Source organism: Zootoca vivipara, chromosome Z2, assembly GCF_965207765.1.
Source record: "Zootoca vivipara chromosome Z2, rZooViv2.hap1.1, whole genome shotgun sequence".
NCBI classification, from domain to species: Eukaryota; Metazoa; Chordata; class Lepidosauria; order Squamata; family Lacertidae; genus Zootoca; species Zootoca vivipara.
The window spans coordinates 37,268,492-37,282,954 of record NC_142585.1 but is presented as its reverse complement, the minus strand read 5'-3'; the positions used below and the strand labels follow the sequence as shown (position 1 = coordinate 37,282,954).

At 47.0% G+C, this 14,463-nt stretch overlaps 1 protein-coding gene across 3 annotated transcripts in view; it reads left to right on the top strand.

Moving 5' to 3' along the window:
* LAMC3 (laminin subunit gamma 3) overlaps positions 1–14,463 on the top strand; it is a 96,905-nt gene that overhangs the window by 60,261 nt on the left and 22,181 nt on the right. For all 3 annotated transcript variants that reach the window (XR_009557032.2, XM_060270544.2, XM_088664831.1), the window contains 2 exons: positions 11,591–11,779; positions 12,688–12,933. Coding sequence is in view for 2 of the 3 variants with exons in the window: in XM_060270544.2 (XP_060126527.2) it covers positions 11,591–11,779; positions 12,688–12,933 (435 nt within the window). In the remaining variant the exon portion in view is untranslated. The remainder of the gene's footprint in view (positions 1–11,590; positions 11,780–12,687; positions 12,934–14,463) is intronic.

Genomic DNA, 14,463 nt, shown 5'->3' with positions numbered 1-14,463 from the left:
CTGCAATTTGGCGTTAGCGTGGCACCAGGCATATTCCAGAATCTAATGGACTCTCTCCTTAAAGGGATTCCTGGCGTCACCCCCTTCTTCGATGATGTACTGATCGCCGGGCCCACACCAGAGGAATTTGAGGACCGCCTCCGCTCCGTCCTGCACCGTTTCCAGACGGCGGGCCTCAAGGTGAAGCGGGAAAAGTGTTTACTGGGAGTGCCGCAGGTGGACTTTCTGGGATTTAAGGTGGACGCAGAAGGGGTCCATCCAACCGGTGACAAGGTACGGGCCATTTGTGAGGCCCCAGCGCCCAAGAGCAAGCCCGAACTTCAATCATTCTTGGGACTATTGAACTTTTACCATGCCTTCCTTCCCCATAAGGCAGCGGTAGCGGAGCCCCTACACAGACTCCTAGATAAAAGGGCCCCTTGGGTGTGGGGCCAGCGACAAAGGGCCGCATTCCAGGCAGTCAAGGACTTGCTCGTCTCGAACTCGGTCTTAGCACACTTCGACGAGAGGCTGCCAGTGGTGCTGGCATGCGACGCCTCTCCCTATGGCATCGGCGCTGTCCTGGGACACCAACTCCCGGATGGAAGAGAGGTGCCGGTGGCATACTTCTCCCAGACGCTTGCTGCAGCCGAACGAAACTACTCACAGATTGACAAGGAGGGTCTGGCAATCGTGAAGGGCGTAAAAAAATTCCATGATTTCTTGTACGGGCGGCCCTTTACCATAGTGACTGACCACAAGCCGTTGCTTGGCCTGTTTGCTCCTGAGAAGCAGACCCCCCAAGTGTTGTCTCCACGTGTCCTCAGGTGGTCAATTTTCCTTGCCGGCTACCAGTATGCACTAATCCACCGCCCTGGGAAGGCGATGGGCCACGCAGACGCCCTCAGCAGGCTACCACTACCAGAAACAGGCCCCGACCCAGCGCCTGCGCAAGAGGTTATGACCCTGGAGTTGCTTCCCGACCGACCCATTCAGGCACAAGAAGTTGCGCACCATTCCACAAAAGATAGGGTCATCTCCCGGGTCCTGGACTGGGTGTGGCGAGGATGGCCCAGCAGCAGCCCCGGGCCAGAATTCGCTGGCTACACAAACCGCAAACATGAACTGTCGGCCCACAAGGGGTGCCTGTTATGGGGAAGCAGGGTTGTTGTTCCCCAGCCCCTCCGCAAAAGGGTCCTCACAGCCCTACACGAGACACACCCAGGGGTAGTGAGGATGAAGGCCCTTGCCAGGAGTTATGTGTGGTGGCCGGGGATTGACAGAGAGATAGAGGCCTGGGTCCAACACTGCCAGACCTGCCAAGAATCCCGCCCGGATCCCCCAAGGGCCCCAGTCCAGCCCTGGGAGTCCGCCCGACATCCATGGTCACGCTTGCACGTGGACTTCGCTGGCCCCTTCCAGGAAAAAACATTCTTCATAGTGGTGGATTCCTACACCAAATGGCTGGAGGTCGCACTGGTACCATCCACTTCTACGGCGGCGGCCATCCGGGTACTACGTAAGCTGTTTGCGACCCACGGGCTCCCTGACACCCTCGTCTCGGACAATGGAACCGCATTCACGTCAGAGGAGTTCCAGACCTTCACAGCACAGAACGCCATCCGCCACATCCGCTCAGCACCATTCCACCCTGCCACCAATGGCCAAGCGGAGCGCATGGTGCGGACCACCAAGGACAGCCTCCGCCGCATGACACAAGGGGACTGGGAATACCGCCTTGCCGCATTTCTTCTAGCACAGCACAGCACCCCAAGCACAACGACGGGCCGGAGCCCAGCTGAATTACTAATGGGCCGGCGCCTTGCAACTAGACTGGACCGACTTCACCCCGACAGAGCTCAGGATGAGGTAGTGGTGGGGAAAGGCAGGAACCCCCGGACATTTGTGGCCCAGGACCCAGTGTATGCAAAGAATTTTGGGGCAGGCCCAGCATGGGTACCCGCCACAGTCACCAAGGTGACCGGTCCCGTGTCGTACGAGGTACTAACGGAAGGGGGGCAATGTTGGCGCCGCCACTGCGACCAGCTACGGCGACGATTCCCAGGAGGAACCCGGGAGGAGAGCGGGACAGAGGGGTCCCAAGGGGACAGCAGGGCAGTGAGGCCTGTAGAGCGAGAGGGGTGGGCAGGGGAAGCAGAAGCAGTAGGCACAGAGGGGCGCCCCGAGGCTGGAAGGACACCGGAACCAGAGCTACAACCTAGTGGTTCAGTGGCGCCAGACCAGACAGCCCTGGCACAGCCAGCAGCCTCGGAACACGAGCCAGAACCAGAACCCCTGACCAAGGAACACCCCAGGCCACAACGCACACGGAGGCGGCCAGCAGACCTTGGGGACTACGAATGCAACTTCCCGGGCAGGACTGGAACTTAGAGGGGAGGGGTGTTATGTACTGAGCTGAATCCTAGAACAATAGGATTCAGAATCAGCGGGAGCTACCCAATCCAACTCCAGGTGGAAGTGAATCCTCAACCTGATTGGCCTGCTGGAGCAGCCAATCAGGCGGCTGGCAGAAGTGAATCTGCTACCTGATTGGCCTGTAGGAGCAGCCAATCAGGCTGCAGGCAGAAGTCAATCCACAATATAATTGGCCCACAGGTGTAGCCCTGAAGTAGCCAATCACGCAAGGCCCATTGTGTAAATAATGTATATAAGCAGACGGTTTGGGGGAAAGAGCCATTCGTCTTCTCTTCTCCTCCTTGATGACTATGAGCTGAATAAAGAGCATGAAATTCACTCTTGACTCCGAGTATATTTCACATACCTTTCTGGTGGTTCTGATTTCATGTGATTTCTGTTGTACTGCTCCGGTTCGAAGGTTGAGTTTTCCGGGTTGCTCATAGTAATAGGCTTGTCTCTGTTTTGCAGCGGCATCGTGTAAAAGTCTTGGGTTGTCGTTTTGATGTCCTCTTCTCTAGGTTGTTGCAGAGGTACATAGTCACTTGATTTGAAATGCTGATAAACGTACTCTGAAGTCCGTTGCAGGGAATCTTGTAGTCCCGGATCTGGGCTGAGTACGCTGTTGCGTTCACTGCCAGGAATTAAAGTCGCTTCTAAGGCGTCTGCCTCAGCTATGGCGGCTGCTGTTTCTTTTTCTACAATGAGTTTTTCTAGGCTTGCTTCCAACCTAGCCTTTTCCTGTTTCATCTTTATTTCTTGCTCTGCGAAGGTTGCTCGTGTTTTAGCCGCTTCAGCCTTGGCGCGAGCGATGGCGAGTGCAATACTCACTGTTGAATATTTAGAAGTTCCAGAGACTTGGGACCTTGCCTTTCCCGAAGACGCCCGACTCTGAGACATGTTGTTAAGGAGATGTCTGACTGTTTAGAGCTTGCTATTGTCGTATGCAGGCGTGTGCATTGACAGAATAGCAGGTCTGCATAGTCTTATCTCTTTCCACTTGCTGGAAAGCCGTTGTTTTACTATTCTGTCCTCACTACCGTGCCTGGTGACCTAGGTAGTTCAACATACAGCTAAAGCTTCTTGTCTTCGACGGAAAAAAATAGACTGTTTTTTACTTTTAGTCCTATACTTTATTAACAGTCAAGAACGAGGTAAAATAAATCGAATAAGACAAATAATAAGTGTGAAGACAAGTATTAAATGGTAAAACAACGATACTATCTTGCAGGTGGAGAACATGTAACAGCACTCCCTCTGATACCCTCACACCCACTGAACTCCTCCTGTCTAACCCCTCAGGCCAACTGTCCCAACTGTCAGCAATATTCTTTTTGACCAGTAGGTGGAGCCGCACTACCCAGTACAATAACAGCCCATACAAACTAAATACATTTATGAACTTTGCCCGTGCCAAAGGCACAACAGCTTGTACACTCAGATTTTCTCCGACATTTCAGTGATTTTCTGTATGTTCAGGAAAATCTGGAGGTATGACAACCCTATGATGGTGTGTCTGTGTCTCCATCGTGTTTGTTTGGGAACATTCTCTTATCTTATTTTTGATATCTATGCTGCCAATTACTTCTACAGCTTTTATTTTAGAGAAAAGGTGATAATCTAAAAATCACCTGTACTGTAAAATAGCAGTTGTAACAATATGTTAAAGGTAAGTACGATTTTGTAAGTTTCAGACCCCTAAGTACGGTAGTAGTGGTTGCCAGCACATTATGCTGTTCACCTGAACACAGTTCTGTCCTTATTTCAGACGTTTTGTAATATTGGTATATTGTGATGTTAACTGGCCACATATCACAATGTTGAAAATGAGACATTGCCCTGCCCTTGCCTGGACCTTGGAGCTCTCCGCAGAGGGTGGCGCAGAGCCCTGGCTCCGCCTTCCCAAAGCTGGAAGTTTAGTAAGCACTTGCCCAGCTTTGGGGAAAAGAGAAGGGCTCTAGGACCCTGCCAGAGCCCTCGAGCTTCCTTCCCAGAGCAGTGCCGGCAGTTTTGAAGCTGCACAAAATTTGAAAGGTCCATAACTGGAGAAGAGATATATTTGGGGGTGCCAAATATTGGCTTCAGAAGATTACTAAAGTCCATCCATTTTATCTTTCTTTGGGAGAGTGTTGCAAGGGCTCTGGAATAGGAGTAAACTTTATGTGATCACAGCTTTGTTCAGGTGTTTTTGGATGGGTGGAGAATAAATATTTATTTTTCCCACACACCTCCTGACACCAAAGTTCTGCTGGGATGCTTGCAAGAGCAGGAAGTTTAAAATAATTGAAATAAATATAGCCTTGTTGTTTAAGCCTCTTTCCTCCCTTCTCCCCTTCTGTGTGTGCTGGTTTGTGTGAATCTCCCTCCTGTCTGTTAGGGAACATTCTTCCACCTTAGATTTGACAACTTATGCTACTAGTTACTTCTACAACTTTGATTTTAGAAAAGGGTGCTAATTTTGAAATTATCTGTACTGTAAAATCGGCATAACAATAACTTATAGGTAAGTTTTTGACCCCTAAGAAGTAGGAGTTGCAAAATACACCACCCCGTTTGTCTCTACGTAGTTCCATCCTTATTTCAGACATGGTCTTATATCGGTATATTGTGATGACATATCACAATGTTGAAAACCAGACATCGCCCAGCCCTAATCGCAGCCGTTTTTCTTTTTTAGTCTGTCAATCTCCTTGGCTATTCAGATAGCAAAATTTCATATATAATATGTTGCATGTTAGACCTGCTTTTGTTGCAAGGTATTTTCCTCCGGAGGTACTTAACGCTTTCTCGAGTCCATTATTCCTGTTCTTGTTTTTTTTTTTACATAGTACTATGCTATTTCATCCAAAAATACTTGAGGAGATCCACTTGAGGGCGCCAAATATTGGTCTCACAGAGGGCGCCATTTTAAGAGCGATTGCAAACTGCATCCATTTTGTGTAGCTTTTGGGAGGGCGGCGCTAGGGCTCTGGGATGACTTTTCCTTTCTGACGTATGTTTATAGGATGCTTATTTTAGTCTGTTAATCTCTATGCCTTTTCAAGTAGGAGAATGTCATATATGACATAATACATTGCATGCAGGACCTGCTTTGGTTGTAGGGTATATTCCTCCTGAGGTACTTAAATGTGTTTCCAGTCCATTATTCCTGTTCTCCTTTTTACATAGTCCTATGGTATTTTAGTCATTCAAAAAATCTGAGGTGCTGCAAAATAAACAAGATCCACTTGGGGGCGCCAACAGGCTGCTGCCATTTTAGGAAAGTGCGTCCACGTTGTGTGGCCTTGGGAGGGAGGCACTAGGACTCTGGGCGGCTGCCGCAGCCCTGGCATTGCCTTCCTGAAGCCGGAAGTTAGTAAGGACTTGCCCACACAAAAGTGAGAAGATGCATAGTTGAGAAGATCCATTTGGGGGCGCCAATACTAGCCTCCCAGAGGCCACCATTTTAGGGAAGATTACAAAGTGCATCCATTTTGTGTGGCTGTTGGAGGGCGGCACAAAGCCCTGGCACCACCTTCCTAAAGCCAGAAGTTTAGTAAGTGCTTGCGCAGTTTTGGGAACCAGGGAAGGGCTCTAGGTTGCTGCCAGAGCCTGGTTTTCCTGCACAGGGTGCCATGCCAAGGTGGCACAAAATTGTACCTGCAGTTTTTATGCACAGGGCACCCAGCACAGGGGGCATAAAATCTGGGGCTCTGGCAAGAGCAGGAAGCCCTTTCTGCCTCCCCTCCCAAAAGCCTGGCAGGTTGCTATGGCTTGCAAGGCAGCCTCCACTACTCTGATAGAAAAATAAACGGGGGTTATTTAATTCTGAGTTTAAACCTCTTTCCTCCCTTTGCCCCCCCCAATCAGTGTCTCCCTAATCTCTGCTAGGGAACATTCTCTCATCTTATCTTTGACATCTGTGCTGCTGATTTCTTCCACAGATTTTATTTTAGAGAAAAGATGCTGATTTAAAAATTATTGGTAAAATGAAATCACAGTTGTAATAACTTCTTAAGTGTAAGTAATAATAAATAAGTTTTAGACCCATAAGTAGTATGAGTTGCCGGCATGTAACCCTGTTCATTCTACATATCTCTGTTCATATTTCAGACATGGACATGGTGCTGTATTGGTATCGGTATATATCGCGATGATATATCACAATGTTGAAAAGCAAGATATCGCTCAGCCCTCCTTGCAAAATTGAGAAGATCCTCTTGGGGGCGCCAAATACTGGCCTCCTACTGGCCGTCATTTTAGGAAAGATTAAGAAGTGCGTCCATTTTGTGTGGCTGTTGGAAGAGGGTGGCACCGCCATACTGAAGCTGGAAGTTAGTAAGGGCTTGCCCACACAAAATTGAGAAGATGCGTCCATTTTGTGTGGCTATTGGAGAAGGGCAGCGCTAGGGTTCTGGAGTGCTTCCAAAGGCCTGGCACCGCCATACTGAAGCTGGAAGTTAGTAAGGGCTTGCCCACAGAAAGGTGAGAAGATGCATACTTGAGAAGATCCACTTGGGGCACCAAATCCTAGCTTCCCACAGGCCGCAGCCATATTAGGAAAGATTACAAAGTGCATCCATTTTGTGTGGCTGTTGGAGCGCGGCGCTAGGGCTCTGGGAGGCTACTGCAGCCCTGGCACTGCCTTCCTGAAGCCGAAAGTCTAGTACTGTACAGTAACTACTTGCCCAGTTTTGGGAAGCAGGGAAGGGCTCTAGGGTGCTGCTAGAGCCCTGCAGTGTCCTTCCCAGAGCCAAATCGGAGCCTGCAGTTTTTATGCAAGAGCCACCCTGCCTAGGTGGCACAAAATTTGGGGCTCTTGCAAGAGCAGGAACCCCTTTCTACCTCCCCACCCCAAAGTCCGGCTTTTTTTGTGGCTTGCTTGGCAGCCTCCACTACTCTGGTAGAAAAATAAACTGGGTTATTTAATGCTGCGTTTAAAACAAGAAAATTAATCCTTGCCCTATTTAAGCCTCTTTCCTCCCCTTGCCCCCCCCCACAATCTGTGTCTCCCTTATCTCTATCTGAAGAAGTGTGCATGCACACGAAAGCTCACACCAATGACAAACTTAGTTGGTCTCTAAGGTGCTACTGGAAGGAATTATTTTTTTTGTTCCCCCATCCCTGTTAGGGAACTTTCTCTCACCTTACCTTTGACATCTACACTGCTAATTTATTCTACAGCTTTTAGAGAGAATGTATTATTTTAAAAAATATTGGTAATATAAAATCACACTTGTAACAATTTATTAAGTTAAAATGAATAAGTTTTAGACCCCTAAGAGTTGCTGGCATGTAACTCTGTTCGTTCTACATATCTCCGTTCATATTTCAGACACGGACATGGTGCTGTATCGGTATATATCGCGATGACATATCACAATGTTGAAAAGCAGACATCGCTCAGCCCTCCTTGCAAAATTGAGAAGATCCTCTTGGGGGCGCCAAATACTGGCCTCCCACTGGCCGCCATTTTAGGAAAGATTAATAAGTGCGTCCATTTTGTGTGGCTGTTGGAAAAGGGTGGCACCGCCATACTGAAGCCAGAAGTTAGTAAGGGCTTGCCCACACAAAATTGAGAAGATGCATACTTGGGAAGATCCTCTTGGGGGCGCCAAATACTAGCCTCCCACTGGCCGCCATTATAGGAAAGATTAATAAGTGCGTCCATTTTGTGTGGCTGTTGGAAGAGGGTGGCACCGCCATACTGAAGCCAGAAGTTAGTAAGGGCTTGCCCACACAAAATTGAGAAGATGCATACTTGGGAAGATCCTCTTGGGGGCGCCAAATACTAGCCTCCCACTGGCCGCCATTATAGGAAAGATTAATAAGTGCGTCCATTTTGTGTGGCTGTTGGAAGAGGGTGGCACCGCCATACTGAAGCCAGAAGTTAGTAAGGGCTTGCCCACACAAAATTGAGAAGATGCATACTTGGGAAGATCCACTTGGGGGCGCCAAATACTAGCCTCCCACTGGCCACCATTATAGGAAAGATTAATAAGTGCGTCCATTTTGTGTGGCTGTTGGAAGAGGGTGGCACCGCCATACTGAAGCCAGAAGTTAGTAAGGGCTTGCCCACACAAAATTGAGAAGATGCATACTTGGGAAGATCCACTTGGGGCGCCAAATCCTAGCTTCCCACAGGCCACAGCCATTTTAGGGAAGATTACAAAGTGCATCCATTTTGTGTGGCTGTTGGAGGGCGGCACAGAGCCCTGGCACCGCCTTCCCAAAGCGGAAAGTCCAGTGAGTGCTTGCCTAGCTTTGGGAAGGAGGGAAGGGCTCTAGGATGCTGCCAGAGCCCTGGAGCCAGAGCCAGAGCAGTATGGGCAGTTTTTCTGCACAGGGTGCCTAGCTGAGGTGGCACAAAATTTTAAGGATTCGTTTTATCTGCCCTTGGAAGGGCAATACAAGGGCTCTGGGATACTGCCAAAGCCCAAACAGAACCTTCCCACAGCTGAGTAAAACAAATGTGATTGCAGCTTTGCTCTAGTGCAGAGCTTTCCAAACTGTGTGTCGCAATGCGTAAGTGTGTCCTGTCACCCAAACACTTGCCTGCCCCCCCTTTTTCCTGGGGCTGGAAAGGGATTTGTTTAACCTGCAGTTGGTTAGTAAAACTGAATCACTCTATCTTGAAATGATGTACGTGTGCCTAAAAAGTGTGTCCCAAACATGAAAACTTTGGAAAGCTCTGCTCGTGTTGTTTTGTATGTGTGTGCTCTATTTATTTACTTCCCTAAACGGGCTATTTCAAAAAATAAATCTTGCCCTGTTTTTTAAGCCTCATTCCTCCCTTGTCCCCTTCCTTCTGTGTGTCTCCCTTGTGTCTGTTAGGAAATATTCTCCCACTTTACTTTGATTTCTAGGCTACTAATTGCCTGCACAGGCTTGATTTTAGAGAAAAAGAGCAAATTTTAAAATTATCTTTACTATAAAGTAATGGTTGTAACAATATGTTAAAAGTAAGTACGATTTTATAAATTTTAGACCCCCTAGATAATAGCAGTTCCCAGAATTTCAACCCGTTTGTTTGCTTCTACTGCACATAGTTTCATCCTTATTTTAGATGTTGTGTTACATCAGTATATTGCGATATTTAGCTGGTGAAATATCACGATGTTGAAATCGCCCAGCCGTCATTGCAAAATCCACTTGGGGGCGCCAAATACTGGCCTCCCACTGGCCACCATTTTAGGAAAGATTACAAAGTGCGTCCATTTTGTGTGGCTGTTGGAGGGGGTGCATCCAAAGGCCTGGCACCACCATACTGAAGCCGGAAGCCTAGTAAGGGCTTGCCCACACAAAGGTGAGAAGATGCATACTTGATAGGATCCACTTGGGGAGCCAAATACTATCCTCCCACAGGCTGCCATTTTAGGAAAGATTACAAAGTGCATCCATTTTGTGTGGCTTTTGGGAGGGCGGTGCTAGAGCCCTGGCACCACCTTCCCAAAGCCCGAAGTCTGGTAAGTGCTTGCCCAGGTTGGGGAAAGAGAGAAGGGCTCTGGGACCCTGCCAGAGCCTGGTTTTCCTGCACAGGGTGCCATGCCAAAGTGGAACAAAATTGGAAAAATCCATAATTGAGACAATCCATTTGGAGGGGGCGGTACATTTTGGCTTTCAAAGAAGTTAGTCGTCCCTCTCCATGTTCCTGATGCTTGCTTTTCTAGTAGAAGAATAAACTGGGATTATTTACTGCTGATTTAAAATTAATATTAAAAAACCTTGCTTTGTTGTTTAAGCCTCTTTCCTCTCCTATCCCCTTCTGTGTATGCTGGTGTGTCTGTGTATCCCTTCTAGATATTTTATTTTAGACCAAAGGTGATAATTTAAATTTTTTTGGTGTATCACGGTGTTTAGCTGGTGACATATCACGATGTTGACATCGCCTAGCCCTCGTTGCAGCCCTTTTCCTTTCTGACCTACAGTCTGTCAATATCTGTGCCTTTTCAAGTAACAAAACCTCAAATAGGATATAATACATTGCATGTAGGACCTGCTTTGGTTGTAGGGTACAGTATATTCCTCCGGAGGTACTTAACACTGTTTCCAGTCCATTACTATTCCTGTTCTGCTTTTTAGATAGTGCTATGCTATTTCAGTCCTCCTAAAATTGGAGGTGGTGCAATATTAAGAAGATCCACTTGGAGGTGCCAGATATTGCCTTGCATAGGCTGCAATTACTGTGTGGCTGTGGGGAGGGCTGCCAGAGCCCTGACACTGCCTCCCTGAAGCCAGAAGTGTAGTAAGGGCTTTCCCATCTTTGGGATGGAGGGAAGGGCTCTAGGGTGCTGCCAGAGTGTTGACAGTTTTCCTTCACAGGGCACTGAGTGAAGGCGGCACAAATTGGGAAGATCCATAATTGAGAATATCTATTTGGGAGCACCAAATATTGGCTTCCAAAGATTACCAAAGTCTGGTCTATTTTATTCGTCTAGGGGTGGGCGGCACAAGAGCTCTGGGATGCAAGCTTTGTTCAGGTGTCTTTCGGTGGGGGAAAGAAGAAATAATAATAATAATAATAATAATAATAATAATTATTATTATTATTATTATTATTATTATTATTATTATTATCCTCATGCTAGCCCAGCTTCTAATTGAACATTAAATGGTTTTGCCGATTTCCGTGTGTGTACTTTCTTTATTATTTCATCTGTTTTATTGATAATTTTATTATGTCCACCCGTTAGATTGCTGAATCAGAAAGCTCTCTGTGCTGTATCTACCCTGTTTTTATAGTTTGTTTTAAGGATCCTCCCTTTTTGTATACCACTTTGACATGTCTAACATAAAGTGATTTATACCTTTTGGAAATAAAACAAGAAGAATGTTTGCGACATGCCCCAGACACCTAGCTGTTCATTCAATATTTCTAGGACTTCCAAAAATAATTAATTTCCATGTGAGACAACATACCGACCAGTATCTGTCAATTTCAAATGAGGGCTGCACCATTGAGCAGACCAAGGAGATTAGTTTGTTAAAATATAAATATAAAATGTAGATATATTTAATCCGGATATATGAACTGGACTTCTGGTCAATACGAGAACACCAGCCTAGGTGGACTACCTGCCCGGCACAAAATGGCCTCTCTATTGTTCTTACAAAAAAAAAACTAAACCGTGATTCCATTTGAGGACAGCAAGCAGCTGTTTTCCGTTTTCTTCTATCTTAATTCCTGAGTGGCTTGTCCTGTTCCTTTCTCCACCAGGCCTTTGCCAATGTCTGCACAACACAGAGGGGCCTTCCTGTGAGCGTTGTGCTGCTGGTTTCCATGGCAACCCCTTCACTGGCCGCTTTGATGACTGTAGGCCTTGCCCTTGCCCTGGCCAGACGCCTTGTCTGGCTCTCCCACAGAGCGGAGAGGTGGTCTGTACCCACTGCCCACTGGGACAAAGAGGTGGGTATAACTATTGGGGCTCTGCTCATACGTTAAACCAGTGGTTGCCAATCTGCCAATCTGTGTTGTTGTTGTTTTTGCTGGTGACCATGAAGCCTCTGAACCCTGCTCCACAAACTGCTCCCTTGGTCATGAGGTGGGTGCCTTATTTTCCCTTGAAAACTATATAGATGGTCTTTCCCACTTCTTCCTTTAGCTCTCTCTGCTTTTCAAGGCACCTCTGAGAATCTCAGTTCCTCTTGGGTTTGTTTTAAGTGCAAGTTGCTGGTCCTTATGGCTATAGAACTAAATTTGGGGATATATTTCTGCCTTTGCTCTCTCCCATTCTCCTCTGTCACTCTGTCTTTGCCCGAATGAACCTCTATGTTTATTTTAAACATTGACTCATGAAATCAGCAACAAACATTTTATACCTCTGTGTCATTTGCAAATTAGTGGCGGAAAATCAATTTCAGAAGGAAAGGAATGTACAATTTTGTCTTTATGGCTTATAGGGAAGTTTGGGTTCATGTTAATGATAGCAAACACCAGAGCAGAGTGAAATAATTCTCCCGCCTGAGTTAATAATGGAATATGGGCTGCTGATGTAATGCTTCCCAGGAGACCAACAAATGATATTTTTCAGACAGTTGAAGATGGCTTGAAAGAGGAATTAGTAATCAGAGTGAATGCAGTCACCCCACTCTGACAGAACAGGATGAACAAGTTATATTCCAATTGTTAAAAAAACCTACCAACTCTACTAAACCAGAAAGCACCTGCGTTACATGTGAACGCTTTGGAAAGTGATACCTTTTGCAAACTGCTTTCAGCTCTCTTAGGAACTCCAGTACCATCTGCAGTCTCTGTTGGCGGGACTTGTTGACAAAACCTGGTTCTCTCCTCCTACCTCTGCTGCTCTTCTCTAGGGAGACTCTGTGAGCTGTGTGATGATGGCTTTTTCGGGGACCCCCTTGGAAGGAATGGTCCAGTCCGACCTTGCAGCCCCTGTGAATGCAACAGCAACGTGGACCCCAATGCTGTGGGCAACTGTGATGCTGTCTCGGGCCAGTGTCTCCGCTGCTTATACAACACTGCAGGGGAACGCTGTGAGAGGTGTCAGGAAGGCTTCTATGGAGATCCACTAGCCACCCACCATGCTGTGAAGTGTAAACGTGAGTACATGCCTTCCGCTCCTCCTGAGAGCTGCTTAGAAACCTTTTGGTCCAGCAGCATGCAGACGTTAAAAAAAGGATTCCAGGGGTTCCAGCCACTTAGCCAAAGTCCGATTTTCCTTTTGGAATGAGGCACAGCGGAGACAGTGGTGCCTTTATGATATTTACACATATATAACAACCTGAGCCTACGATGGAGGGGTTCACAGCATCAACAACCCAAAAGGGTCTTGTTTCTCCTACAGTTGCAGTCCATCACCTCACGAGGATGCTAGCTTGGCTTGATTAGCTTTCAACACTTGCTGGATCCAGGGATTAGAGCAGGGGTCCCCAAACTAAGGCCCGGGGGCCGGATGCGGCCCAATCGCCTTCTAAATCTGGCCCGCGGACAGTCTGGGAATCAGCATGCTTTTACATGAGTAGAATGTGTCCTTTTATTTAAAATGCATCTCCGGGTTATTTGTGGGGCATAGGAATTCGTTCATATATTTTTTCAAAATATAGTCCGGTCCCCCACAAGGTCTGAGGGACAGTGGACCGGCCCCCTGCTGAAAATGTTTGCCGACCCCTGGATTAGAGGAACTCATAAACAGTATTGAGTGGTTGGCATAACACAGTCTTGATTTTGGTCATTAACATAGATTAAGAAAGGAGTCTATGTTTATTGGAAAGTATCTCTTTTCATTATGCCTTTATCACCCTCCTGTGTCTGGTGAGATGCTCGGACATTGGTGTAGGTCAGATATTATTTCCCCATTTTTAAAAGAAAGAGGGGGCCCTGTGTCCTGCCCACTTCCACGTGGGCTTATTGGCGCGACACCTTCAGTGATTCCCATAACATGGAAGCAGCAAAATATGGAAACAGAGAATTATTTTAGACTGCATCCAGTCTTCCTGGATTTCCTGTGCTAAATGGAAATTGTAGCAAGAGCAGTGTGCCCTGTTGCTAACTTTGGTGCCCTTGTGAATGTCCAGCCTTGCTGCCTTCTGGAGCTAATCGTGATTAGACAAATTGATGTTTCTGGACACTTCAAAGGCAACTAAAAAGGAAAAATAATCATAAAATTATGGTTTCCACAAGATCATAAATTACAACACAGGTGTGAAACTCAGACAACACTATCTTAATCATTTTTAAGGGATGTTTTTGCCTGGCGTGGATAGAGCGGGATGTAAATGTGTGTAGAAACAATCCTATTGTAAAAAGGTAAAATTTACATTCATTACCCCACCTTTTTTTTTGCTTCTGGCCCTGGCCACTTCTATGAAGTGGCTCTAGAACAATTGCATATAAGGACATACCCTGTTTTGGGGGTCCAACATGCCCATCCGGGTGGATTTTTACATTTTAATGGAAATGTCTGGGTTTGGGGTCTATTCTATTTTATTTTTTGGTTTTGGGGTGGAGGGCATGCACATGCTTGGGAGGGCACTGGGCCATCACAGCAAATAAAAAAGATCAGGTAGGAGCTGGGGTCCTGCCTCCGCTTGGCCTGGCAGTGGCTCAGCCTCAGACTGCTCTGCATGCTG